Raw genomic sequence first — 27,812 nt, 5'->3', positions numbered from 1 at the left:
TCTGAATAAATATAGAGCAAAATGGATATAATAAAGGAATATCTATTGGTACCAGCAAAGTATATGATATTGACAGATGGAAGAATTTGCCTGACAGTTCACAGAAATTGGCTTTCCCGGTTTCTAACAGTTGGTCCATTTACGTTTATCAATCATGATCGATTGTCCAGCGATGAGATAGCCGCGCAACCGTCTCTCGACGAATTAGGTTGCGATTGGCTGAGAATATATGCAAAAGTATCTTTACAATCTTTTGGATATTTTATACAATACATGTATAATGTATGAGATGCGATATAAAGTTATTATTCTTATAGGTATATGTAAAACAGTACAAGAATGCGATCCCTTTGCCAAGAGGAAGGCCTACCAGCACAAAGAATCAAGCGGAATTAATGTTTTCACAATTGTTGCATTATGTAGCTGAAACTAATTACAGAAACCTATGGAAAGAAACTTACAAGAAATATTATAGTACGTGTTTTAATAGACATTATTTTCTATCTAGTTTTTCAGTTTTCAATTTTTGAGTTAGATATTGATTTTTTTTTACTTACAATCTTGTGTAATATATAGATCCTTGGAATTTTGTTGAACAAAAGGAGCAATCTAATATCACAGCTAATGCAAATGACGTTGCTATTATGCATGAAGTACTAAACAGGATGTATGGTTGTACTTTGGTTCAAGTGCAACATGGTGTGGTTTTATCAGTATCGAATGGCACATCATCCGAAGCACATTGTAATCTCGTACCGATCCATTTTGTCATAGAAACACCATCCGCTTTTATAATTTTTTATGAGCAGATCGCGAATTTCTCTCTTCGCGAGTGAGTAATAACTATTTTGTATTTATTTATTTTAATATGTTAAAATTGTTTTCCAAAGTGTTCTTGCATATCATATTTGTAAACATCAATTTCAGATGCGTAATGTATAGTCCTGCTGCTCTTAATACGAGTCATGGAAAATCATTGTTTGTAGTTTATCAATTATTAAGATTATCCAGAGACTTGCACGATCGTGGTCTTGCATTGGGAGAAATTACACTTAGTGACATATTGATCACAGATAATTTTACTATTAAGGTATATTTTGTGTCTATTTATATATGATCCTAATATTTAAATGTGAAATAAGATCAAAAAAAAATATTTCACTATTGTAAGTTAATTTTATTTTTTCTAGGTACTACCAAAATTAAGTGATAATATTTATTTAAAACCTGAAAATGGGTATCCTATTACTTCTCAAGACATTAAAGAGAAAAATTCCAATAATAATGCTTACAATAAAAAGGATAACATATCTCATTCAAATAACAGCGACTTTGGTTTAAATGAAAGCATCGAGAAATTGTGCGAGATGTGGGTGTATAATTGTATCAGCAATTTTGATTATTTGACTGCACTCAATAATTTAGCTGGTAGAAGGTACGGCGATCCTAGCTGTCATCATGTTATGCCTTGGGTGACGGATTTTACATCGAGGAACGGTGGCAATTGGAGAGATCTAACAAAGTCAAAATTTCGATTAAATAAGGGAGACAGACAATTAGATCTCACATTTGACTCACAATCAACTGAGGTATATAAAGTAATGTGGGAATTTTGTTTCATATATATTCACATATTTTGAATAATTAATTCATATATACAGGTTGGACATCATGTTTCGGATGTTTTGTCAGAAATCACATATTATGTATATCTTTCACGTCGATATAATAAGTCTGTGCTTTGTAAACATGTACGAACTTTATGGGTACCTGGAGAATATCCAGCTTCAATTCAGAGGTTACATGATTGGAGTCCTGATGAATGTATTCCACAATTCTTTACTGATCCTAATGTTTTTAAGGTAAAATATTATATTATTATAGTAAAGTAATAAAATATCTTTTTAATGTTCAATAAATCTTTTAAAATGTATGTTTTAATTACAGTCTATTCACGAAGATTTGCCAGATTTGGAAATTCCAGCATGGGCAACTTCTCCAGAAGATTTTATTGAAAAGCATAGAGAAGCATTAGAAAGTTTTTACGTTTCGGAAAGATTGCACCATTGGATAGATTTGACTTTTGGTTACAAGTACAAAAACTTAATCTTGTTTAATAATAAAAATTATTAATTGTATTTATAGAAATTTTTGTGCCTTTTCATAGATTGTCTGGTTTTGCTGCCGTAAAATCAAAAAACGTTTGTCTACAGCTAGTTGATAATCATACTGATTTAACTAATTCTGGAGTTGTACAACTTTTCACGCAACCACACCCACAAAAAATTATCCCATCTCCTTATTGGGGTAAAGTACCACCTCGTCTTAGATCCGCGACAACTTCAACTAAAATCAGTAAGTTTTTTTACAAAAATTTCGAGAATAAACATTCTTAAAATTTTCTCAAACTATTGTACAATTACAGAAAGTGATCAATCAAACAGAATCAGTGATGATGAAGGTCACAGTTCTGGTATCGAGGAAGAGGAATCAGCCGCTACGGCAACAAACGCAGCGAGATCGTCGCCTCTCGTATTGAGTCGCTTGTTGAGTCGTTCTAGAGGTTCTTTGCTCTCAGAGGATAACATTAAATCGGATAAATCCGTTAATCAGCCTATTATTCTGCCAAAGGATTTTAATCCTGTCGCGGCGATCGTGCAAGTAGAAACTATGCACGCTTTCATGAATAAAATCAACCATCGAATTTATAAACCTACAGTGGGGTCGCACGATCTTTCTACAAATTACAAACAGATTGTGGCCAGTGGTCGTATCAAGGAACAACAGATACTCGGTTGCTTAATGGTAGAGATATTTCTAGCCGGCAAGTTTCGCGCGACTTGGAACATTGAAAAAACGTCATTCGCGCATAGATTTGCGACGTGTCTAAACATTTTGAAGACATCGGCTGATAATTTACCGAAATGTATAAAAAATATCGTATCTCTGTTACTTCAGATTGATATTATGCCAAAGAGTTATAATATAGATAACGTAGAGCCGAATGACATTTCAATGGTAATTTTAAAATTTCGCACTATATATATATTTTATTAAGACAATCAAAATCGATATTTTATAATATATGAGGCTTTTTGTTTTATACTTAGGTAAACGATGAGATTCCTTTTCGTTATCCAACAATAACATACATGGGTCTTCCGCCACCATCTGCGCATCAATTTCTTCAACCAATTTTATCCGGTAGTCTATTCCCATTCTCCAAATATTGTCAATATTTATATAATATTGTGGAAATGTTGCAAGAATATAATGATTTGATACGAGAATTAAATTCTATTGTGAGGACCGAAGATGATATCGAATCTGCGATTAAAACAAAGACAAAATATCTGTGTAAAATTAGCGAGTGTAAGGTAAAAGCAATTGCAAGAGAACTCGAACGATTGTTACCTTACGCCGGTAGCGCGAGAGAGGCCACCTTACAATTGATAGTTCCTCACATAGTACAAATTATGGAAGATCCTTATAGCGCGGTTTTATCAGTGTGGTATCTTTTTGATCCTATCGCAAAGTAAGTGTGCATTATAGAGAAATGTCTTTCTAACAGAATTATTCTCTTTTATAAATTCTTTTTATTTTTCTAATCCTTTTGCCGTAGAACATTGGGGCCGAAGGATACGGCAGATACGTTTCTCTTGCCTATCACCAAATTATACGAGAATGGTTCCATCATGGACATTGCATTGTATGCCGATATACTACCCGCGGGAACACTCGCGAAGTTTCGAACCACTCGACTGTATCACAGAATGTTTTTGCTCAAGCTGATAGTTAGATTAGGATTACGTAGATTTCTAGATAATTTTATAAATCCTTTGGTGGAAGCAGTAGGAGGATATAAAGATTATATACAAGGATCCCTTGGTACATGTACACATAGAACTGGAAATCTAAAGTAAGAAAAAAAGAAATTATTATATATAATTAATTTTATTTGATACATCTTATATATAATTTGCAAATTTTTATAAAGGAGCTGTGACTTGAGTGGACCCTGCAGTGACGGGGAAGGCGTTTTATCTCCATTGGATGAAGATTCATTCGCGGATACTGAACATAATGTTGCTTCATCTTTCGAACCAACGAGCAATAATCATGTATCTAATGTAACCCTAGATAATGAAGTTGAAGGTGATTTCAAGTGAATTGCTAATGATTCGATTAGTATATTTGAAAAAAATGGTCTATTAAAAAGGAAATTTAATTAACTAATTTAATTATTATTACAGAAGTATTTACTATGGAACCAGAGGATAACACATGGATTTCTTTAAATAATACTATACCATATGATATCGACTTACATATAGATCTCAACTTGAATGCGAATGACGATTTGAACGACGATGGGAGCAAAAATTCACCGAGCGGCTCTGTGAAATCGCCAACGATTCCGATACCAAAACAATCAAATATCGGTGGGCCTAAATCAGTAATCGAATTTAATAGTATTGGCTGCAATGTCGGTAGTAAAACCTCCAGCGAAGATTTCACTTATGTTAGTACATATGGCACAAATATCCATTCCGGCAGTAATCTCTCCGAGAATGTATGCAGTTTGGTAGAAGCCAAGGAAGACATGTGTGCTACGCTTGCCATCGATCTTGACAACAAACGCAACGTGACCGAATCGGAGGAAGATTCACTACATCATCAATTGGATATTTATCGAAAATCCACTCCCAGCGAATGTACAATTTCCGAAATGAGTGCAGAATCCGTTATTTGGCTGTCTCACAGACTCGGCCCGGTACTTACAGCGCGGCATTTGTCACGAAACCTTCTGCGAATGCTGACGTTATGTTATGCCGGGAAAGAAAATCTAACGTCGGTCGATGACAATAATTATGTATGTCTGGAAGGTGTTACATGGAAAAAATCGTTATTGGCTGGTGATCGAAATGCTGTTAAAGTTCTAGAATGTCTCACAGCTATCGCAGGTACGTATAAAAATTTCTAAGATATTTCAATCCTGCGAGCAATAATTTACCAATCGTTTTGCCAGGATTATACGGAGAACAAATTATATTATTACAATATTTCGCACATATGGTTGAATTGTTGGCGCTATGCAAGAGAAAGTTAACATTAAATTTGGAAGGTGGTTTAATTTCTTGCCTGGCTCTATTGAATCATATTACGGCATATCTCAGTGACTCTACTGTGATGGACGTGCTTCATGTAATATCTATCATACAATTAATATATGTGTATCATCTAGTATACCTGTATGTATTAACTATACAGGAAAATCGCCCACAGTACTTTAAAGTTTGGAAGAAAAGAAGGAAAAAAAGTTATATAAACATAGATCTGGAAATAAGCCGTTTCCAAGTTATAATCACATTTAAAAAAATCGTAACTTAATCATAACTACCCTCATGACACCTATTTTAAGTTTTTAAATTTAAAAATTTAAATTTAAGTTTTTAAATTTAAATTTAAATTTAAATTTTTAAATTTTAAATTTAAATTTTAAATTTAAATTAAAAAATTTTAAAAGGGATGCTAAGCGGATTATAAATTATGATTTTTTTAACATAAAAGTGGCTATAATTCGAAAACGATTTACTTTTTTCCGGACCTATGTTTATATAGCTCTTTTCCTTCTTTTTGGGTCCCAAATCACTTACTACGGGCCATTTTCCGGACAGTCTGTATATTATATTCATCAATTAACAATATATAATATAAAAATAAGTGTAACAGCTCTCATTTATCTATATTTTGGAATTAGGAACCGATTGTTAAATCCATCCTACATCCCACAGTACGTATACTGTCGACCGCGAGATTTACATTTCCAAATGGAATACTTGCGCGTCTCGCTCTGGCTGAAAAATGCTTGGAAGCAATGCTCATTCTTAGCTTACGTCTTGGCAGCGTAATTACGAAGAATCACTTAGCAGTGCCGATTCAACGTTTCTTTCTGGCTTTCGACAAAGCCTTCAGTGAGAATTCGAACACTCAGGGCTTGTCGCATAATCTTGGAAGAAACGCACCTTGTGAACACTCTATACGGTACATACTATAGAACATAATATAGATGTGTAAAAGCATCTTAATTAATTGTACTGTATTTACATATATAACAATATACACAAATATTCATTATATTATTTTTAATATTTTAGAATAAAGACTACAAATGAAAGTACATCGGATAACAATGGAATCAGTGCATGGAATAAACTCGATACAGATATTACGGATTCGTATTCTCCTCCGATATTGGAAAATAGCGACGTGCCAGATTTACAAAGAAATAAAGTAAGATTGAATATATTACGATTTTTAATTTCTTTTTTTTTTATGTAAATGTAAATATGTATTAAATTTTTTTATTTTCATACAGGCATTTGAAGAATTACGAGCCGTGTTTACTGCTGAGTTTGCTCATAAAGCGTATATGCTCTTTTATAGATGCGTCGATAGCGAGATGATGGAACAAATACTTAAAAATCACGATCGTATAAAAGAACTTTGTCACGATTATGAGCAGGGAATAAAAGCGAGCTTCTTGAATACTGGTATATATTCCTGCATAAAACTGTTGTTCCTTGATTACTATGCGATATATTAATCTCTTAATGTTATTGTTAAAGATAACGCAGACAGATATAATGTATCTGTGACTTCCGTGGATGTGACAGAAAATGCGGAATTAATCGATAAAGACGTTTGCAGTTTTGGAAATATATCCGTGATAGGAAATAGATTCGAGATACAAAACGACGACGTTAGGTCTCAATCGATGGCAACGGAAGCGAGTGTCGCTGTCGGTTGTCGCGAGACAACCTGCCCGTCATCCGCTGGCAGACAATTACGTGGTAATTGGCTAGCTTATTGGGAACATGAGATAGGAAGACCGGAGAAGGATGCGTTATTTAATATAAAGCAGATAAAGCTTCAGAATTTCAGCGGGCATACAAATAGCGTAAGATGTATGTATGTATTGGACAATGAAAATAGTTTTATGAGTGGTGGCAGAGACAAGACTGTAAAATTATGGAGTTTACGGAGCCAGGTAAGTTGTATCTGTTTAGTTTTAACAATATGTTGCATTACCAGAATATTTAGAGAATGAGTTATAAAAGTTTTCATGTAATTAGGGTGACGGAAGTACAGTCTCGTCGTGTCAATATACATATACCGGACATAAAAAATCTATTCTTTCACTTACATTCCTGGAATCCTTGAGATACGCAGTGACATGCGATGGTATGATTCATTGTTGGGATCCTTTTATGGGTTCGCTTCTAGGCTGTCCGGAAAGCAGTCGTCCCGTCCCCGTAAACACTTTAGCCTCGAGTCCTTCTCCATCAACAACTCTTCTTGTGGGAACAACAGATATTACCCTTAGAGTTATCGATTGTAGAACATTCCAGTACGTTAATGAAATGAAAGTAAGTAATGAAAAATGTACATATAACGATATTCTAAGATATTAATAAAAAAATTTATATACAAATAAAAAATATAGGTTTCCATGAATCCAACTGGTTTAATAAGATGTATCGCAGTCGCACCTAGCGGTAATTGGGTTGCTCTGGGTCAAGCATCGGGCTTCTTGACGATACTCGATACTCGCACTGGTTTGATTATCGCGTCTTGGAAAGGACACGAATGCGAGGTAAAGATTTAATCTAAGTTGCCAAGAATATTAAACTTGATAAAATAATTCGTTGTATGATTATCAATTTTTGATGCTGTAGATATTGCAGTTGGAAGCGATAAACGAAACCACCATAGTTAGTTCTTCATTGGATCAAACTATCGCTGTGTGGAGCGCAATAGATGGAAAACTTAAATTTCACATGAAGTATAAGAAAATTTATAATATAATTATCTAAAAACATATTGTACACATACAAAATATATTTACATAAATTACCCTATCATTTTTTCAGAGGTGCCACAGAACCTGTGCATTGTATGGCGATGCATGAACAGGAATTAGTAATAGGAACGACAGCGAATCGAATCGGCGTCTATACCGCTGTAGAAATGACTGCTTCATTTTCTTCATCCAAATTGAGATCCGACGCTTTTAAAGGTGTTCTTACTGCCATGGCTGTCCTTCCTCTTAATCGACTGTTATTATTAGGCGCCGACAATGGTGGGATAACATTATTGTGTTGAGAATTCATCAAATATATACAAAATGGGCAAATACCGGACATACTGAAACAGTATTAAGCACAATATGAAAAAATATTATAATTATGCACACAATTTAACAATGTATGATAAACTTACTGCTATACGATAAATTCCATTTTTACAAATATGTTCAAGAGTTCTTTTTATACACAAATAATATCTGTTCTCGTCGCTATCACTTTAAGAGCAAGTTCAGGAGACATTTTATGCACGCCAATATCTGCTAAAACTTCCAATGCATTTTTATCATTATTATTTAATGTTTCTTGTAGTAGTATTGCTGAGCCAATTAAAATATTTAAAAGTATACATGCTTCCTTTATCCTGGAATATTAAAATGATTGAATTATTACATGAACATCTGTATATTTCACAAGCAAATAATTTTAATTATATAAACTACAAAGGCTTACAAAATTTTATATAAACTACAAGACTTACAAAGGAAAATATGATTCTGGCTTGTTGATATATAAACCAAATAATGGGAATAAGTTTCTTAAAACGTCATATTGTAATTGTTCAGCACCACCATTATTGAAACGATTGACCAATACTACTTCCTCAAAAAGAAACTGTAAGAGAAAAAATATTTGAAAAGTGCTTAGAAATTGTTATAAAGAGGAATATGTAAAGATAATCCATTTTTCATTGCATTTACCTGATCAAATTGAGCAGCTAAACTTTTCCAAGCTTGATTAAACAATGGCAAGGCTAGAGCATTGTGCAATACATGAAGACGCGTTGCTAATTCCTGGAACATGGGACAACCACTCGGTGTTACCGATAATGAAGCGATTTCTTTTGAAGATTGCATTGCAAACCATCTTAAAATAATAAAGATTGCTCTATTAGTATGATAATAAATTCAGAACAAGTTTTTTGGTAATGATTTGGCGATAGTTTTCGTACTTGTCAGTTCTGTAAGCTCTACTTTTTGCCTTTACATCTAAAGCTACTGAGTCACTGATTTCCTTTATTAATTCTCTTTCTAATCGTTGTAAGAGGGCTACAGCCTCATCAAACACAGTGCCCTCTATTTCTCCAATGCTCTCACTAACATCACTGCCTCTGTCAGTGGCATTTTCCACTGCTTCAAATTGTTTCTTGAAAAACTGCAGTTGTAAAAAATGCTACACAAATAAAATTTTGTAATGAGTAATTATCTCTTATCTATTTCACGTTACAATTATAAATAAAACTATACATACAGCAGTTACTCCCCATTCTTCCAAAACGGTTGCAACATAATGTAACGTATTGAGAATATGCGGCATGAGCGATGTTAATGGATCTTCATAATTTTCGTGTAACAGTTGCAACAATCGCACTCTCCAGTCATCGATTAATTCTAATTGCAACTCAAGAAACTGCAATCTTTATAAGACAACAACAAGATTAGTCACCAAGTTAATCTCTCGGTATGACTTGGAATGAATGATTTACCTATGTCCAGGCTGAGGTAAATGTTTATATCTATCAGAGATCGTGATGAGAAGTGTAAGAAAAGCGTCCGCACATTCAGTGACCTTCATGTCATCGATGTCGGGACTCGCCAATTTTTCCCACGCTGTACTTGAACTTAATATTGCATCCATTTTTTCGGTTGCATCTAAATAAATAGATAAATATACATGTATTTATATTTGAACACATATAATACATATGTAAAAACATATTTTTACACTCACACTTTTTCTCCATGTTAATCCATTTTATGAAAATATGGGCTTGTGTAAGAACGAAAACAGTGGCTGGCTGAGCTTGAGGATATAACAGAGTCTCTCGTAATTCTCTTTCAAATCCTAAAGCTTCATCCACCAAATGTGCAAATAAAGTATCATCGTACTGTGTTGTGGGTAATTCAGAATGAAGTTTCTCAACAGCTAATTGTACTAGAGCACGCATAAATTCGGCCTATCAATATGTAATATAATTAGTAACCAGAAATATAAAATCAACAGCTAATATATGAGGATTAGCCAATTTATAAATTATATCAACCTTTATATCCAAGTGTCTAAAACCTATAGAATCCGCTATAGGTTGAATATATTTTTGCACCCATTGAACATGATCTTTGATCCAAGTTAATATCTGCGTAAAGAACCATTCTGGTTTATCTTGACGATTTGTCAATTTAGCTCCTGTGAAGTGATAAATAAACCTTAGTCGAAGAGGACGTACTAAGAGAGCAATCGGCAAACTAACTGGCGCAAAGTCTGTTAATAGCGCAGATGTTACTACAGGTTTTGTCATTTCTTCTCTATATACATTAAGAACAATACAAGAATATATTTTTTGTCTCTCAATCTGTACATCTTTTTAATAAATTAAAATATAATTAAATTGTATATTGTAAGGATACGGTAGTTGCAGATGAAAAAGGTACTTGGTGAGTATTTTGAGTCTTGTCATTACATCTGGTAATGGTGTGCTTAGTGAAGTGCTATTGGTTCCACAAAAGGGCCATTTTAATGTTTTCAATAAATCATTGTATTCCCTACAAAATATTATTGAGTTATATAAAAAGATACATTTTATGGGATGAACTATGTTTTAAATATATAAAAAGACTTACTTTGATAATTTCTCCTTGATTAAATTATGCCAAAAGTGTAGAGTTTCATGAACATAATTAACCAAGTGACGACACACAGATGTTTGTAACTGGCAACTGATTTTTGTCAAATTGGTATATAAAGTTATAGTGGATTCATCGTCACCAGATAATAACGACGCCTCTAATTCATCACTAAACATAAACAATACAATCAGTAGTAAAATAGTAAAATATATTATGCATCTCTTAATAATTTATTACCTGACATTTTCTATATACTTTACAAAGTATAAATAGGATAATGATTTGTCCAGCTGACCTATTTTATCAATAGTTTCTTGCAACTTTAAATTTTTATCGTTCTCGCTAAATGTTTCTTCAATCTTCTTGCTTAGATCAGCACAGTTTTCTTGCAACTGTTCAACTTGGCAATTAATAAGTTCTACATTTTCAATGACCGCTTTTACTTTGGACGGAGTAGTGGTTGAGGCCATTGATAACTATAAAAGACAAAAGTATATAACATATTTCATATTACATATTCTGTGAGAATGAATACTGACTTACTGATTTTTCAATCTCATCCTTTTCCGCTTTGAGATATTCATGAAAATCGTAGATTTCTTCAAGATTTTTTAAATTCGATCCCAGTTGCGAGTTGAATTTTTGTATAATTTTTTGTTTTATATCCATTATAAGACAGAAATTCAAACTATCTTTAACCTATAAATACAGTTTTAATTCAATGTTTAATTCATTCGTGCGCTTGTCACATTGGCTGCGTTCAGCGGACTCAATAGTTGGGCAACATTACTAGATTTTCCGATGTAATTCGCTGATTGGCTGGATTTGAAAGTAGAAACCAATCACGTTCGATTGCTATTGTTCATGGTCCGCTTTTAGATGATACCTAAAAGCGATACGCCCTCTATGGACATTAAAAACATGGACATACTACAAAACATGAATAACTACAAAACCAAAGTCTACGAATGTGCTCAGAGGGTAACATATATGTCCCTCTGATAATATAAATAATAAATAAAAATATGAATAATTTAATTAATAATAATTTATTATATAAAAATATTAGTATGTTCTCTCTTTTCATGCTATTATTTATTTATTTATTTATGTGTCTTCTTTTTCTTTTTCTCAACATCATTTATTTATTTATTTATTTAGTTCACTCTAAGTCAGTCTATTAAAATGCAAAACTAAGGCCGGTATTCATAGTCCGATCTTATATTTAAGATCGTCTTAAATCTGCTTGGAGGTTGACTTAAGACCTCATTCAACCAATCAAATAGCTGCGTAGCATTTCAAGCTCGAACTTAAGACGATCTCAAATATAAGATCGGACTATGAATACCGGCCTAAATATTATAAAATTTGACTTCGGAAAAGCGCGATAAAACAATAAACCCTAAGTCTTAAGAAATTGATCAATCACAGTCGAGTATTCTCTTCATACTCGACTGTGATTGGTCAATTTCTTAAGGCTTAGGGTTTAAATTGTCTATTGTAGACTCGGCCTTACTTGCGTATTCTAGTAACTTTTAATTGAAGTTACGTCATTTTGAAAATCGGCTTTTACATGGGGCGTATTGTGCGGAGTGCATAAGTGACGTCCCATGACGCCGTATTGCGATAATCCTTATTGCGATATTGTGTATTCCGAAAATCCTCGATAAACGATTCATTAGAAAAAAAATTGATTAAAAAATCAACTTCACGGAGATTTTACAATTGCGTTTTCTTCAACTTAAAACACAAAATGGTAAGAGAGGAAAATGAGATCGTGTTGAGATTTCTCAATATTTATTTATCATATCTCTCATAGAGTTACATATTAAATTATATAGATACAAATTATGGAGACAACCACACGTTGCACTGAGCCCTTATATATCGTGGATAAATGAAGATAGAAGGTATATAGAAGAGAAAGAAAACAATTAATAGTTTAGTCTTACTTCAAGGCACATGTCCACTCTACTCGCAATGAATCGCGATCGATTTTTTTTTCAAATTTCGATCTTGGCGCGACTCGTACTCCATGTTTTCTATCAACGCATCTCAACTTTATTCCGGACGGATAAGCTCGGACGGACTCTCAAGAGGCGTGAATTAGAAATTGACACACCGATTCGACACTATTACGGTTAATATTATATCACACTCCCGACACAGTTGTACTCTAATATTATCGTGTAATAGTACGCGTGATAATAAAACGTGAGAGACGCATTGTGCGCGGAGTATCGCGGAGAAATTTTTTTTTCTTTAATTATTCCTTTCTTTCTCTTCCACTTTTCAGTTTCCTTATTGGCGACACGTATGCGACACGTACTCTCGAAATTCGATCGCTTTTATATTGACGATAAATCGCTAATTCACTTCGACAATTTATTTTGTCGAACGCTTACGTCTCCACAAAGAACACGTGACATTGCTTGGACTTTTGTGTTCTCCTCGAGTTCCTACAGTAAATAGCAGTTTTCTTTTTTTAACGATTATCATGTTTACAGAATATTTTGAAAATGGAATCTTCTACGTGCCGAAACTTTTCCTTGGACTTTGGATATTCATGGTCAAACATGGAGGAATATTTCTCGGGACACTCCGCACATACAACGGTGTAGGAGAATATAAACGCATATCTCTACGCTTCGTCTACTACGGTTCCATACAACGAAATAACACCGTAATATCGCCGTATAATCACGATATTATTATATATATATATATACTAATAATGATTAATAATAATTTCTAAAATCGTCGAGAGAGACATACGCGACATAGGGAAGGGGGGATAATAAAATAGAAGCCGCGGTGTAGTACGTATGTTCCGCCCACCGTATGTATGTACATACATCGCAAGATTCGTCGATTCGCAATCGAGATTACGATCTTTATCTCTTCCGCGCGTTATACATATATACACACACATCCTTTTTTTTTATTACGCGGTAAAAATATAGATCGCGGGAGCAGAAACTGCGATTGTAAATGTCATTTGAACGCGACGATAGAAAATATCGTATGCATCGCGCGCTAATCGATCGATCTGGCACACATATATACATACATACATACACATACGTACATACATATATATGTATGTATGTATACGTGTATGTACATATGTAAATTGACGCGCTGCTTATACGAATTAATAAAGGACATTCGCTAATTATTCAAAGGCACGATGCGTGAATCGTTTCGCCGCGAGAAGTTTAATAATTATTCTCAAGACGAGGAGAAACATCAGTGGAGAAATATTATCGAGATATAAAGAAAGACAATGTAATTAAGAGAATGGAAAAGATCGAACCATAGAGGAGACATGGCGAAAAAATGAATGTCAAAATAAATACTGTACACGGAGAAAATTTCACAATACAAATAATATGAAACATATGTTCTCTTTTATTGTAAAAAGTTCGAATATAACGAATTTATTGCTGTGAAAATTATAAATTATGCATTTGTTCTATTATTATTAGTACGTATTTGTTTGTGCAAAATATTTAAATAATTTTACAATCCTTTTTTGTAAAATATATATACATAGACATATAATATTAAGTTAGACTGCTTATAAGGTAGTGGGAGAGGGTGTCCTCCTGAGAGAAAAGGATAGCATGAAACTTGGGTTGTTCGTCCTTTTCTGACACACGCATGATGCAATTTCAGATTATTAAAGTCACGCATACTGATACATTCATTAGAAAAAGACAGATATATAAATAAATAAATTTACGCTACCCTTTTCTCTCAGAAAGACACTTCAACTTTGGATTTCACTGCCCCATAAACAGTTTATGTTAATATGTTATGTATATATATGCATTACGATCAAAATTATATTGTAATTTTTACTACAATATTTTCTCCGTGAGAGAATCATTGTATTAGTGTATTGTGAAACTGTTAGAAACGACGAATTTTTTCGTTTGTCGCTTCATGTGTATAAAAATTCATGAAATGATGATTTATCGAATAGGCACTGATATTCCTCATCATGTCGCCGATCACAACAAATATTTCACGGCGTAATCTAATAATACTTGAATCGATTATAATATGTTTTGCCATATTATCGGCCATACCTTCGGCAACAACAGAGTTCTTACACACGTTATATTATAACACGTTTAATATGGTCGGACAGCGTGTTAAGACAATCTCGTTAGGCACTCTAAAATCGCGCAACGTTTCATTTTTACGTATATTAAATCACTGTTAAGGAAGAAGAGATAAGATGTGTTTGCTTTTCTCTGCTGTTTCTTCCTCAACGGTGCTTGTTTTTCTCAACGCTTCATCGTAAATTAATCGCGTTTTAATTACGAGATTAATGTCTGATCTTAACTGTCTGATTTTAACGCATACGATAAATGAAATCGTTGCTTTTGTATAGTCTTGTTCTGATTGCTTAACAATAATAATTTATCGTTTTTTCGCGCAATCGTAGTTTGTAAAATAAAAAAAAGTTATTGCGAAATCCGACAAAATTAAAAATTGATATCGTTTCAGATCGATCCGAGAACGTTGTTATTCGCGTCGATCGAATGGAACGGGAAGTCGGAGGGAGAGACGTATGGAGGGACGAGAACATTTGTTTCGCCAATGATTCCTGAGAGGCGTTTGCGAGAGAGTCACCTTGGCTTGGTTTAGAGGGTGTCCAAGAGATCGAGGAGCTCCAATTGATTATTTTCGTCCCAGCCGGCGATCAACAAGCTCGTGAAATCGTCCTCGCTCAAGCTCACCTGCGTCGATTCCGGTACTTCCGACAGGCTGTCCGGAATCGGGGGTGACACGCTACTAGGCGGGGTCTCGTACAGAGTGCTGGATAAACAGCTGGTGGGTGGCGAGCAGCTGTTCTGAAGAGCGTTGAGCGTCGTCGTTGCCGTCGTCGTTGTCGTCGTCGCCGTTACCGTTGCCGCTATCGTTGTCGTCGTGTTTGCCGCGGATGAGGATTGCTTCTTGGAGTTGCGAATTCGCTGCGAGATCGCGGAGCGACGTCTTGATCGTTTGCTTTCCTCCATTCTTTCGAGATCCAGCTTCCAGAAACCGCCCTTGCCTGGCTCGTCCTTAGAACGCGGCAGTTTGACAAAGCATTTGTTCAGCGACAGATTGTGCCGAATCGAATTCTGTTCCGATAAAAATGATAGAGATTAATCTCATTCTTCGCTGAATATTTAAAGAAAAATAATATGTTCAAATACATAATAATATTCAAATAATATCATTAATTTTAGGGATGAATCCGGAAGAAAGATGGAATTCCCTCTACCTGCCAGGCTGGATCGGCGTATTTGTAAAACAGGAAATTCTCTCGAATCCATGCGTAAATGTTGGAAAGGGAGACCTTATTATTGTTGGCGCGCATCGCGAGACAAATGATGGTGGCGTAAGAGAACGGTGGCTTCGCATCGGGATCCGTTCGATACTTGACGGCATTTTCCGCGAGATCTAATGAAATTGAAGAAAACTTATATACCATACACGGTCTTATATACTCTCTGCAAGGTCTAATAATTTTTATATTCATTTCAATTGTACATAACTGATTCTAATTATATATAATAATAGTCCATTTTTTCTCGTTTTCGATTAATTCTTGCACTTTTTTAGATTATTCTAATGATTACCCAATTCGGCCTTGACCAAAGGCGACAGTTTCTTCGGGGGTTGACGGACGACCGGCGGGGGCGATGGCGAACAAGGCGGCGTCGGCAAGCCGGATGCGCTGGTGATGTCCAACGATTGCAGCCAGGAGAGGCTCGTCAATTCGGCCTCGACTCCGTCGTAATCGTCCGTGCTACTGTCCATACTGCTGTTGTCCACTGCGACGGCGGCGGCAGCGGGCAAGTACTCCTCCTCCGTCGATATTTCAACTTCCGCCAGTTCTATCCTCATTTTTAGATCCGTCTCTCATCACCTGAGTATGCCAGCGCAATGTAGCACCTACGCAAGCCAGTTGTCACTTTTGTTTAGTATGAATTCCTTTCAGAACGCGCACAATTGTCCACATAAAATTAACAAGTTTTCATTCGATTGAATTATTTAATTAGATATGTGCGAGTTGATGAATGATGAATGTGCGCAAATGACAGGTGTTTTTCGAGAGACAGCAATGATACTTAAAACGCACTTTTCCACACATTCAATACTTTTCTCTCGCAAAAGGATTTGCTATATATAACTCCAATTGATGTTGAATTCTGATTGTGTAGTTCTCGGAATCGTCCATGCAATACTTTGAACTCGTGTGATTCACTGAAATGTCTCCTGACGTCACGATAAAGATGGCATATCACTTGGCGCGAAAAAAGTTTTTTTTTTTTCTTTCTTTGACCTCACGCGTTAATATTATGTTATCAACATGATGTACGTTTAACGATTTACAAAAATTTTCAACAAAAACACGTTATTTTTTTTACAAGGAAAATGCACTTTTCAATGATGCGTCATCCGTCGACATTTGTACGTGGAAAGAGAGACGGAACATCGATTACAATTCTCCGGTACACAGGAGGAAAGAGAGAAGAGTTTCGATAAAAATTTATAAAATTTCCGAAAAATATTGAATGGAGTGAAAAATTATTACACAATATTCCTGAATAGGTAAGATACATACGTATATAAGTATGCACTAAAATAAGCGATTGAGACGCGTGCGTGTACACGGTACGGTCGGACGAGTTAGACTGGTGGTAGCAAGGGGTGGAACGCGCCTGTGTCTACCTGCTTATTCTAGCGACCTGACGGAGGTACGCGTGTGCGGTGACAGGTGCTGGGTTCCCTTTTGCACAGGTGGACCATGCACACGCGTCGGTCGGACGACCCTCTTTCCTTTTCGTCGACCCTCTCCTAACTGAAACTAACAGGGGAGTTCACCCTTGTAATTCTGACCATGGCGAGTACAAGTAAAGTCGACGTTGAAATATTTCATACCGCGGACAATGTGTGACGATAAGAGATGACGTATTAATTGAATTATATAATACGTTGATTACATAATATTCTATTTAAACAGCCTCTCTCCAGGAAGTTGATTTTCTTCAATAGAAGATATTTTTATTTTTAAACAAAACTAAACGAATACGTCATCACATTTATACATATCTATTTATCGTTTGACCTTGAATTAACTATTCGAGCTAATTATATTTTAACTCGAATATGTTAAATAATTTCCTTAACTAAAGAAAGAGAGAGAGACAGATACATATTTATTTTAATGGAAAATTTGCAACAATTTTCTATTTATTCATATACTGATAGGTAAGCATTTAAAAAATGTTTGAATACCAGATAAAAATAAAGTTACATAATTCATTTTTTTCTGACAAAGATATAATTGATTTCAGAAATTTTCAGAATTACCGAAACCCAAATGTGAATTATTCTACGAGAATATTTCGTTTCACCAAAGACAATCTGAAGAAGGCGGTGTGATGATACGAGTGTTTCGTCCAGGCTGCGTCATAGGCGGGGGTGGACAGACATAGTCGTCTTGGTACAGGTGCCTCCATTGATCGAATCGGGGGGAGGCAGCGACCGCCAGTTACGATAAACTGGCATACGAGAGAGAGGGGTAAGAGCCACGGCCATTCGACCGGGACGAGAGCATGGCGTGCGAGATTCACCCCCGGACCTCCATGATCATTGGTCGACGCTCGTACGGGATCGTTAGAGCACGAGATTCGTCCGCTATGAATTAACACAGACAAAGGCTAATGTCGCATGCGATATGGAGACACTTTTGGGCGTTCTACGAAAAATTGACCCTCCTCCGACAAAGAAGGGATGAATGTCTTTTTGATGTGAAAAAAATTATCTTGTATGAGAGAAACTGTCTGTGATAAAAGCAGGATTTTCAAGGGAATTGGAGCGTTCGATTAAGATGCGATGAATTTTTCACTAAGCTACATAATAACTACGTCGTGCCTCGCGAGTTTGCTATTGAACATGTCTCAAGATACCTCGAAATGATTATTTGATTCCTGAATTATTTTTTAGCGAATCGATTACATAAGATTGATGTCGTAAAATTCGTTTTAGGCAAGATACTCGGGAGGGCGAAAATATGGAAAGAGTGTCTTGTGTCTCGGAAAAACTGCAATTCTAGCGATATATTGTGATGCAAAATATAAATATTGATTTTACTATATAATACTTTTTTATATAATAATATATACTTTTAAAAGAAATTATTTAAGCGTCCGATATACATATATATATATATATATATATATATATATATATATATATATATGTATATCGGACGCTTAAATAATTTCTTTTAAATCAATTGAACATCAATTTATATATATAAAATAGTAATATATGAATGATATGCATTATAATGCAATATATATATATATATATATATATTGCATTATAATGCATATCATTCATATATTACTATTTTATATATATAAATTGATGTTCAATTGATGTTGTTTTAAACAAAACAAGGAAAAGTAATAATTATTGTTTGGAAACATTATTAGCGATATAGCTATAAAATGATATACCTGCAACTTTTGTTGAAACTTTAAATGAATCATTTAATCGTTTTCAGTTGATATAGCTTCAAACACATAAATATCAAAATAACTCAGTTTTATTATTAGTGCAAGTATGAAAATATTACGTTACATCAAATTTATTCTTATAATAATATATACATAAGATTTTCCTTTTCTACTTGTGGAATTATACAATATAATTAATTTTATCATAATACTTTATCTGACGTAACACGTGCACATATTTCTCTCTCCGTATTATTTAATTAATTAAATTTATTTTATAAACATATATCAGCGCGACTCGGAGACATTTTGTCTTAAATTTTTAAAAGAATTTTCACACGCAGGAACTGGTGCGATTTAAAAGACAACATTGGGAAAAGAATTTGGACGGACGCCATCGCCAAGGATCTCCTACAGTGATCGTCGTCAGTGAAAGTATCTGCGTGGTGGACGATCAATAATCTCCTGGGAACATCCGTTCCCCTGTCGGCCCTGCCGGCTGGCTGGCTACCCCGACGACGATGGTAGCAGCAGCAGCAGCAGAAACAGCAGCAGCCAGTATCAGCAATATCCAGCAGCACCTGCCGCCTTTTTCCCTGCGCGTCAGGTTGTGAGTCACTATCACGCTTTCGTTGCGCGTTTACCTTGCCTGTTCGCTCGCTAAAGCGACGTATCACGTGCAACAACGTGACATTATGCGCCATATAAAAGGACGTAATGGGACCAGTAGTATACTACTGGACTGTCTGTATTTGAGAATCGATTTCCACATTATTATAAGACGATGTACTTTCATCGTCGCGCGCTTTGCGTTCGATTATGCCTACAATTATATAAATGAATGTAATGTATAAAGCAATGAATTTTTTAAAAATAGACAGTCCATATACATAGAACAAGGAATAAAATAGAGTACATTTATATAATCGTTCTAATATTCTATTATATTTGATTGGTATTTGCATTTGAAGATTTTCTCGTAGGATGAGAATTTTTATTTGCTTGAATCCACGTTTAATACAATCATCTGACGATTCTCTTACTTTGTACGAGTATGGCATCTCGTAATGTTAAAATAGAAAATAATATCACGATGCGCGATATAATAGTCACAAGTACAGACGGGGGATGTCTCCTTGAGAAATACAAAAGTTGGTTGAGTCTGGTAGCGTGTCCTCTTGGGAAATAGTAACAGGTCATCGCGGTAGCAATGATGTGGACATATTTCAATGGACAATTTAAAAGAACGGATAATATATACGCAGCAGTTACGGATATAGACTCCGACGCGAGTCAGAGTTCCGGGAGGGCGGAGGCGCTCGGAGGTTCATCAAATATTCAAGAGAATTGATTTCAACGAGTGCAGCAGCAGCACAGTAGCATCAGACATAATCTACATCGTCGCGATTGACGGCGATAATGACGTTCATGTGGGACCTTTATGATCGAGCATTTCTTTTGGCATCAAAGATGCAGAATAAGCAAAGAAAGTAAAAGAATAATCAATGATATTGCCGTTACAAAAAAAAAGAATTATTATATCATTGCAAAATATATTTTCAGTATTATCTTAAATTTTTTACGTCAAAATTCTCTCTCTTTCTCTCTTCGATTTTTAAGTGTTGGTGTTTTCAAATTTTTCACTTGTATTTTAATTTTATGTTAAAACAATTTGTTGAAAGATTACGATATAATTTATCGTGCTAGATGTATTTTGCGACCATACATACGCTTAAAAATAATTCGAAAAAACATAAATTATCGGTACTCACCGAAATCACCCAAATTCGTATTTAACATACACTTGTATATAATCGTTAATTATCTTTAATGAAGATAAAAAATAATTGATAAGCAGTAGATGATCTTTGTATCATTTTGATGATATTATTATTATTAATGTACTGCTAATCTATTTTTTGTCCATAAAATCAATTCTCGCGAGTATTCCATGTACTTTTCAAATTAGAAATGTTTATCATTAGCACACACGAGGGATGATCAAAAATTAATTGTAAGACACTTTTCTTCAATTAATTTGAATTTTATAAACGATTTTAATCATTATACTTTGCGAAACTCGAGAACGTTTTACACAGCAAAATTAATCATTAATCGCGTTGATGGTTCTGCTAGAACTAACGACTATCGCTGCAAAGCACCATCAGTACCGTCAACCACCATTGTACCGCCATCTTCTTACCTGTTCAAACGGTACCACTACGACAGGTGCGCGACCGCCCCCAGGATTATCGATTATAGCTATAATTTGTTCTTGCCAAGTTTGCTCTTGTGCAAAAAATGCGACGAGATAGTTTAATCGACTAACATAAATATTACAATACTTTGCAAATATTATAATATTCATATATAAGCGCCGTCAAAAATATAAAAGTATCGAATTTTTATTATTGTATGCAAAAATTTCGCGAAAAAGTTGCAAGTTGACATCTCGAATGCGACTCTTTTTCTCCCTAAATTGTTTTAGAGATTATAATGAAAATGTTTTTATTATAGAAACACACAAGATGGAAATTTGATAAAAATGTTGGCAAAAAAATGTTCCAACATTCGTAATCGAGCAAAATGCACCTGGACCCGCAGCTTTTAAAACTCGTCGATATATGAATTACCGCGAGAGATAAGGGAACCGTCGGTTAGTCATAAGAAGAATCACCAAAGCGTGCACCCGATGTACGCGCAAAGTTCAATGTCAATATGTGTACAAGCGGGAAGAAAAAAAACGTCAAAATGTTTTTCGCTCTGTGAGTGTCAATGATTTATTTCCATTACATTACAGCACTCCTAACATTTGAGATACTCGTATTTAAACCTGTCCTAAGAAAATCATCAAAAAACGGTCGATACCCGGATGATCATCGATATCAATTTGGCTAGAATAATTCGCCTAGAGTATCTTTCGCTCCTGTAACGCTGCTTAAAAAAATCGTGGAAATCAAGATTTATTATACAAGGCAAGATATAATTATACATATATATATATATATATACATATATACATATACATATGCATATACATGTGTATATATACAAATACCTTACGCATACATATGATTTGCTGAAAATTTATCATTTAGCGTCACGCCGTTATCGAGAATTATAAAACTCGAAGAGGAGAATCTTTTCGGGACGCGATATTTAAAGTTATATTGAATGCGAGTAAGAGAGAGAGAAAAAGATAATGAAATAAAGATGACGCAACAGGAGAAAAAGACAATGTATGCGCCATCATTCAATATTTAACGAAACTCGCCAGCTTGTTTCAATACACATCTCTACGCGTTCTCTATCGCATGACCGTTTTGAGTCCATAAGAGTACAATTTTAAGAGCGAGACGACGATATACGATGGCGAGAACGGTCGTCGATTTCGCTACCTACGTTAAATCGTTGGAATGCGCGATAATACCGTTCATATTCAAAGAGTGAGAGTCTGAGGAGAAAAACCGCGGTACTATGATGCGATGACGCACTCTCGTTATCGTCGCTCTTGCCAATTCTTAAGGTTGATTCGTAGTGAATGGCGTCACTCCGTTATTAGCCATATTGTCCAAAATTCCGCTAATGTAAGCCGCAACGTCGATCATTGCTTCCTCCGCTCGTCTGATGAACGGATGTTCCAGCAATTTATTGTACTTGGGTCGCTGCGTCTCTTCCTTAATTAAACTTTAACAGAAGAAAAGATGTGAATAATTTTAATTCCAATCAAATTCAAAATATTTTTAATGATTAAACGAGTAATGATCCTACCACGTATTCACAAAATTCACAAAGTCCATAGTGAAGTGATTTCCGTTCTCATTAGGAGAAAGTCGCGGTGGATCACCTTGTACCACTTGATAGAGCTGTTCAAAGACAGAGTTCCATTTCGGATATGGAAAGTACCCTGTGGCAACTTCCATCAGCGTGATACCCAACGACCATACGTCGCTTCTCACATCGTAACCACGCGCACGTTGCGGATCTATCCTTTCCGGCTGAATAATAATTGTCACGATATTATGAGGTATCAATAATTCAACGATCGCTACATATCTCAGCATTATCAATTTCAATAACTATAATAAACTTACAGCCATATACGGTCTACAACCAGCGTCCCGGGTCCTTGCGATTGAATCTACGAGTTGACCAGATATACCAAAGTCGCACAATTTTATATTACCTCCTCGATCCAACAAAATATTACTAGGTTTCACATCTCTGTGAATTATTCTTAGTTTCTCCTTGAGGTAATTTAATGCTTTTACAGTAGCCACTGTAATTTTGCCTAGAATACATTCTGGTATCCTTTCATTTAATCTCTCATAGATGAACTTGTAAAACTTATCTAATGACGTATCCATAAGTTCCATGCAAATCCAACAATCTCCCTGTGTGTAGAATGATAAGATAAGATAATGCAATTGTTTTTGTCATTTTCACGAGTGATATCATCGAATTATATACCTCTTTAAATAAAGCTCCATAAAATTGCACGATACATGGACACTCATTTGACTTCATCACAACTTCCAAGTCCATTAATAATTGCTTTTGTTCTCTTTCATCCACGGTAGAACGAATTCTCTGAGATATAATTTGTTACTTTAAAGAATTCCAGTGTACAATATCAGCAGAATAAAAATTGTACCGTCAATTTACCTTCACAGCCATAACAGTATTGCTTATCCTATGAATCATCTTATTTACAGTTCCAAATCCCCCTCGTCCTATTTCTCCAAGATCCTGAAGATCTTCGCTTGTAAAATCATAAACCATGTCTGAAGATAATTGCAATTTACCGGTACTTTGCATAGACTGGCACATTCGCAGTTTGTCTCTACAATAAACTTTATTGTAATTTACCTCAAAAGATGTATATTTTGTTTATTTTTTTTATTAATTCTATACCTTGCCTTATCAGGAAGAAACTCTTGCTGCTGTATTATATTGCGAGGTCGAGCTGGCAGCTTAGGTAGAGATAAAGGCAGGCTTGGACGAGAGGATCTGTTTGTTGCGAATGAAAAAGCATAGAGCAATCTTATTACACAGAAACGATAAGATAAATATTTATAAAACTAAATTATAATTATAATTATAATTATTTATATAAAATTAAATTATTATTTATTAAATTATAATTATTTAAGATTATAGATATTTATAATCTTGCTCGTTAAAACCTCACATTGGTGGACATTGTGCTGTGGCTCCCGTTGAATTCGACAATGAGGAATTTGTGGAATTGGCAAACGACAAATTATTGCCCTGTGTTTGAAAACTAAGTTTCAGCTGTCTTCGCCTCTCTGTAACGGAAAGAATTATCGAACTCGAAAGTAATCTTGCTCATCGTTATTGTTATTTCGCAAACATCACTGTCATTTTAATAGATCTCGCTTCAGCTTCGCACGTACCCGACATCTCGTTCTGGACATCGTTGTTCGTTCGAAAATCCATTCGTGGAAAGTTGAAAGATCTGCCAGAACCTGCAACGCAATTGGATTAGTTGGCAACCGGAGAGGACGACGAGATCGCGGGACGATGCCACCATGGTTAGGTTAGGTTTTCCATGGTGGTTAGGCCGACGTCGCGTGGCGAGAGTTAACGGCAACGCGCGATTACCTTGGCCGACTTGTCCCGATGAGTTTGCCTGGTTCTCCGCCATTCTGGATCCCGCGAGTTCTGCTCTCAACAGCGCGAAACCGCCTCGTGAAAGGAGCTCTCTTCCCTTCCTAGAAGATCCTCTCCTCGCAAGATCTCAACAACCTGACGTTACATGGCAGTCGCACCATTTGTGGGATCTCTTGTGCAGATGCGGACGAGGAATCTTGTCTCTCCTTCTCTCTTTCTCTCTCTCTCTTCGAGTCGATAACGAGTCGCCAAGTTGCGTTAACCTCCTCTCCTTCCCGTTAATTACCGCGAAACGTTAACGTAAACTCGTTCGTCGCGAACATTTGGCTACTCGACGAGTACGACCGTGCACAAGGTATACAGTACAATACGGCGGATCTCGCGTAGCATGGATACGGAAGGCTAAAGCCGAGTCTACAATGGGTAATTTAAACCTTAAGAGATTGACCAATCACAGTCAAGTATGAAGAGAATACCCGAATGTGATTGGTCAATTTCTTAGGTCGTATCTACAATAGGTAATTTAAGCCTTAAGAGATTGACCAATCACAGTCAAGTATGAAGAGAATATTCGCTTGGGATTGGTCAATTTCTTAAGGCTTAGGGCTTAAATTATTTATTGTGGATCGGGACTAATGGTCGATTTGCATGAACCTACTTGTCCAGTGGAATGCTTTTCGATTGAATCAAAATCTTTGCCTCTTTTATCTCTTGGTCAGTATGTTCTCCGACTTGTGATCAAAACAGAAACAGTGAAGATTAAAAAACCAAAGAAGCGGAAATGGTTAATTTACGTTTATCTGCTGTGTCAATTACAAATTTGTTAAATTATGGATTCAAGAGGTGAGAAAGATTCGTATAAACAACTACCATTGAACCTGCAACATCTCACAGTTTTTTGATAAATGTCTTACACAATTGCTATCATACAAATATATTTGGTGAATGTATTTCTTATTCACTTATACACTTTTCAGATGTAATCTTACAAGTTTTAGAAGAGAATATAGTGTCTTTCCATCTCATTATGTTGAACCAATATATAGAAAAGATGAGCAGGAAGCTCTGTTTCGAAGCGAGGAGGCGATGAATATTGCTCACCAACAGGTGAAACCAGCACAAATCACTGACACGTGTTCAGAGTTTTATGATGCTAGAGTCTTGTAAGAAATTCTTCCGCTCTATTGTATCGCAAATTCTTTTCGCATTGGTTTAACAATTTATGTCCCAACTGCATTTAGGAAATTTATCAATACTATTATGAGAAATGGGGATAGGAAATTAGCAAGGACATTGGTGACCAAATCTTTTGAAGAAATCAAAAGAATACAATTACAACGTTACCACAAAGCAAAAACAAACGAGGAGAAAGATAATATTGAATTGGATCCATTTGTGGTTTTTCATTATGCTGTTGACAATTGCACGCCTGTTTTACAATTGATAAATTGTAGGAAAGGAGGGATTATGTATAAGGTAACAACTTATTACAAAGTTATTCAGTTATCAAATTAATAGATATTGTGACTAAAATCAATTTTTTGTCTCAGATTCCTGTTCCAATTTCACCTGTACGGGCACAGCACAAATCCATGAAATGGTTAATCGAAGCAGCAAAAGAGAAAGATGATGAGGAAAGATTTTACAATATGTTAGCTAAAGAATTGGTATCAGCTTCTCAGAATCAGGTTTATAAATTTTATCAACTTGAAATATAAATTTATTTTTATATCATTTATAAGATGTATGTTACAACGACACGTTTTTTATTTCAGGGTCGAGCAGTTAAATGGAAGGAAGAATTACACAAAAAATGCCAGGCCAATCGAGCTTATGCGCACTTCAGATGGTTAAAATAAGTAATAAAAAAACATAGGTTCTGCTTAAAAATAAAATAATTTTAAAATATACTAATGTTGAATTGATGTGATTTTATATACGGTATATTTACACATATACATGTGAATGGAATATATTTAAACTTTAATCTGTTCCTAGAGTATATTTAAATGTGTCCATATCGAATATTCGTCCGAGCTTCATATTTATCTTCAACTTTTGTTTTTGTGAAGTGAATAGTATTTCCCTGTACAGATAATTGGTGATACCGATGGCATTGTCCGACATGGGAATAATTTCATTGATAGTGGTCTCCATGTCTATTCTCTTCCCCCAGTAGTCTACGTAAGATAATATTACTTTTCGTTTATCCAAGTTTATATATACATATCCTATGAGATTATTGCAGAAAATTCCAAGACTGTGTATCCATATTGTTGTTGAAACACCTGTGGACAAAATAAGACTGCATTTATTTACCAGACACGAATTAGGTGCTTCGAAAGGTAATTTATCTTTACAAGAACTTGCCGCTTGCTATCGATGAAATGGCCATTTCCAGCGACATGATATTGGTCGAGTAAAGTCCAGCTATCACAGGCACAGCCGTTGCAGTGAGCACAGTCAATTGAAATTTTACTTTATTTATGGCACTGATGTATCTGATGTAAGGAAAGATATAGATTACTTTGTAATCGGGAAACCTTGTCGAGACAATTTTCGCCTCTTGTTTTTCCTCGTTTTTATTCGCAGCGTGGCACGATCTGTTGAACCGGAGTCCGACATTACTCGAAGCGCGATATAAGGATCGCTCGCAAAGATTTGTCAAAAGTCGAAGATACATGTGACAGGAGTTATATTATAACTATAAATTGTAAAAGCAGGTTAGGTTGACTAAGATCATCAGCGAGGTTATAGTAAACACGAGGCAAAAATGAAATCGATGAGACCATCTGCTGCAACTGGAAGAGACAAAATGAACTTTGCGCATAAGGTTTATTTTTCTCAAAATTATATCGTATTTATTATCAAAATAA

The 27,812-nt window shown here is 35.2% G+C and overlaps 6 protein-coding genes across 8 annotated transcripts; 2 read left to right on the top strand and 4 right to left on the bottom strand.

Annotated features, from left to right (window-relative positions):
- Positions 1-21: 21 nt before the first annotated feature.
- On the top strand, positions 22-8,314 carry LOC105249093 (WD repeat-containing protein 81). Its single transcript, XM_011254304.3, has 22 exons — positions 22-237; positions 318-474; positions 577-832; positions 928-1,090; positions 1,191-1,589; positions 1,662-1,862; positions 1,948-2,093; positions 2,168-2,355; positions 2,426-3,018; positions 3,111-3,535; positions 3,623-3,919; positions 3,998-4,155; positions 4,254-4,964; positions 5,030-5,205; positions 5,762-6,045; positions 6,159-6,294; positions 6,380-6,554; positions 6,630-7,051; positions 7,137-7,430; positions 7,508-7,657; positions 7,740-7,846; positions 7,935-8,314. The coding sequence occupies exons 1-22, from the start codon at positions 22-24 to the stop codon at positions 8,164-8,166; spliced, it is 5,886 nt and encodes a 1,961-aa protein (XP_011252606.2). The 3' UTR covers positions 8,167-8,314.
- Positions 8,020-11,507, bottom strand: LOC105249092 (RAD50-interacting protein 1). Its single transcript, XM_025408031.1, has 13 exons — positions 11,318-11,507; positions 11,012-11,250; positions 10,769-10,942; positions 10,556-10,690; positions 10,192-10,453; positions 9,879-10,104; positions 9,634-9,799; positions 9,399-9,564; positions 9,100-9,320; positions 8,849-9,014; positions 8,629-8,762; positions 8,284-8,511; positions 8,020-8,208 (listed from the first exon to the last, which is right to left on the bottom strand). Exons 1-12 carry the CDS (start codon positions 11,441-11,443, stop codon positions 8,331-8,333), a joined length of 2,196 nt encoding a protein of 731 aa, XP_025263816.1. The 5' UTR covers positions 11,444-11,507; the 3' UTR covers positions 8,020-8,208; positions 8,284-8,330.
- Positions 11,508-14,299: 2,792 nt separating this feature from the next.
- On the bottom strand, positions 14,300-17,850 carry LOC105249094 (forkhead box protein J1-A). Of its 3 annotated transcripts, none has more exons than XM_011254306.3 (4): positions 17,400-17,850; positions 16,411-16,726; positions 16,053-16,231; positions 14,300-15,909 (listed from the first exon to the last, which is right to left on the bottom strand). In XM_011254306.3, exons 2-4 carry the CDS (start codon positions 16,676-16,678, stop codon positions 15,430-15,432), a joined length of 927 nt encoding a protein of 308 aa, XP_011252608.1. In that variant the 5' UTR covers positions 16,679-16,726; positions 17,400-17,850; the 3' UTR covers positions 14,300-15,429. The 3 variants fall into 3 exon arrangements, with proteins under 3 accessions (XP_011252608.1, XP_011252609.1, XP_011252611.1); XM_011254307.3 differs by having other exon boundaries at positions 17,507-17,850; XM_011254309.3 differs by lacking the exon at positions 17,400-17,850 and adding an exon at positions 16,914-17,344.
- A 4,204-nt stretch (positions 17,851-22,054) lies between these two features.
- On the bottom strand, positions 22,055-25,323 carry LOC105249095 (dual specificity mitogen-activated protein kinase kinase 4). The gene is made up of 9 exons (XM_011254310.3): positions 24,928-25,323; positions 24,720-24,791; positions 24,494-24,611; positions 24,217-24,312; positions 23,968-24,145; positions 23,773-23,892; positions 23,397-23,696; positions 23,074-23,300; positions 22,055-22,989 (listed from the first exon to the last, which is right to left on the bottom strand). The coding sequence occupies exons 1-9, from the start codon at positions 24,968-24,970 to the stop codon at positions 22,824-22,826; spliced, it is 1,320 nt and encodes a 439-aa protein (XP_011252612.1). The 5' UTR covers positions 24,971-25,323; the 3' UTR covers positions 22,055-22,823.
- Positions 25,324-25,612: 289 nt separating this feature from the next.
- On the top strand, positions 25,613-26,899 carry LOC105249098 (28S ribosomal protein S7, mitochondrial). The gene is made up of 5 exons (XM_011254319.3): positions 25,613-25,779; positions 25,914-26,099; positions 26,178-26,412; positions 26,487-26,624; positions 26,712-26,899. The coding sequence occupies exons 1-5, from the start codon at positions 25,718-25,720 to the stop codon at positions 26,793-26,795; spliced, it is 705 nt and encodes a 234-aa protein (XP_011252621.1). The 5' UTR covers positions 25,613-25,717; the 3' UTR covers positions 26,796-26,899.
- Positions 26,853-27,754, bottom strand: LOC105249097 (transmembrane protein 186). The gene is made up of 2 exons (XM_011254316.3): positions 27,307-27,754; positions 26,853-27,224 (listed from the first exon to the last, which is right to left on the bottom strand). The coding sequence occupies exons 1-2, from the start codon at positions 27,617-27,619 to the stop codon at positions 26,920-26,922; spliced, it is 618 nt and encodes a 205-aa protein (XP_011252618.1). The 5' UTR covers positions 27,620-27,754; the 3' UTR covers positions 26,853-26,919.
- Between the last annotated feature and the right edge of the window lie 58 nt (positions 27,755-27,812).

This window comes from Camponotus floridanus, unplaced genomic scaffold (assembly GCF_003227725.1).
Source record: "Camponotus floridanus strain SB8 unplaced genomic scaffold, Cflo_v7.5 scaffold2, whole genome shotgun sequence".
In the NCBI taxonomy this organism is placed as follows: Eukaryota; Metazoa; Arthropoda; class Insecta; order Hymenoptera; family Formicidae; genus Camponotus; species Camponotus floridanus.
Note: the sequence above shows the minus strand (reverse complement) of the source record. Positions and strands in the feature narration are given on the sequence as shown.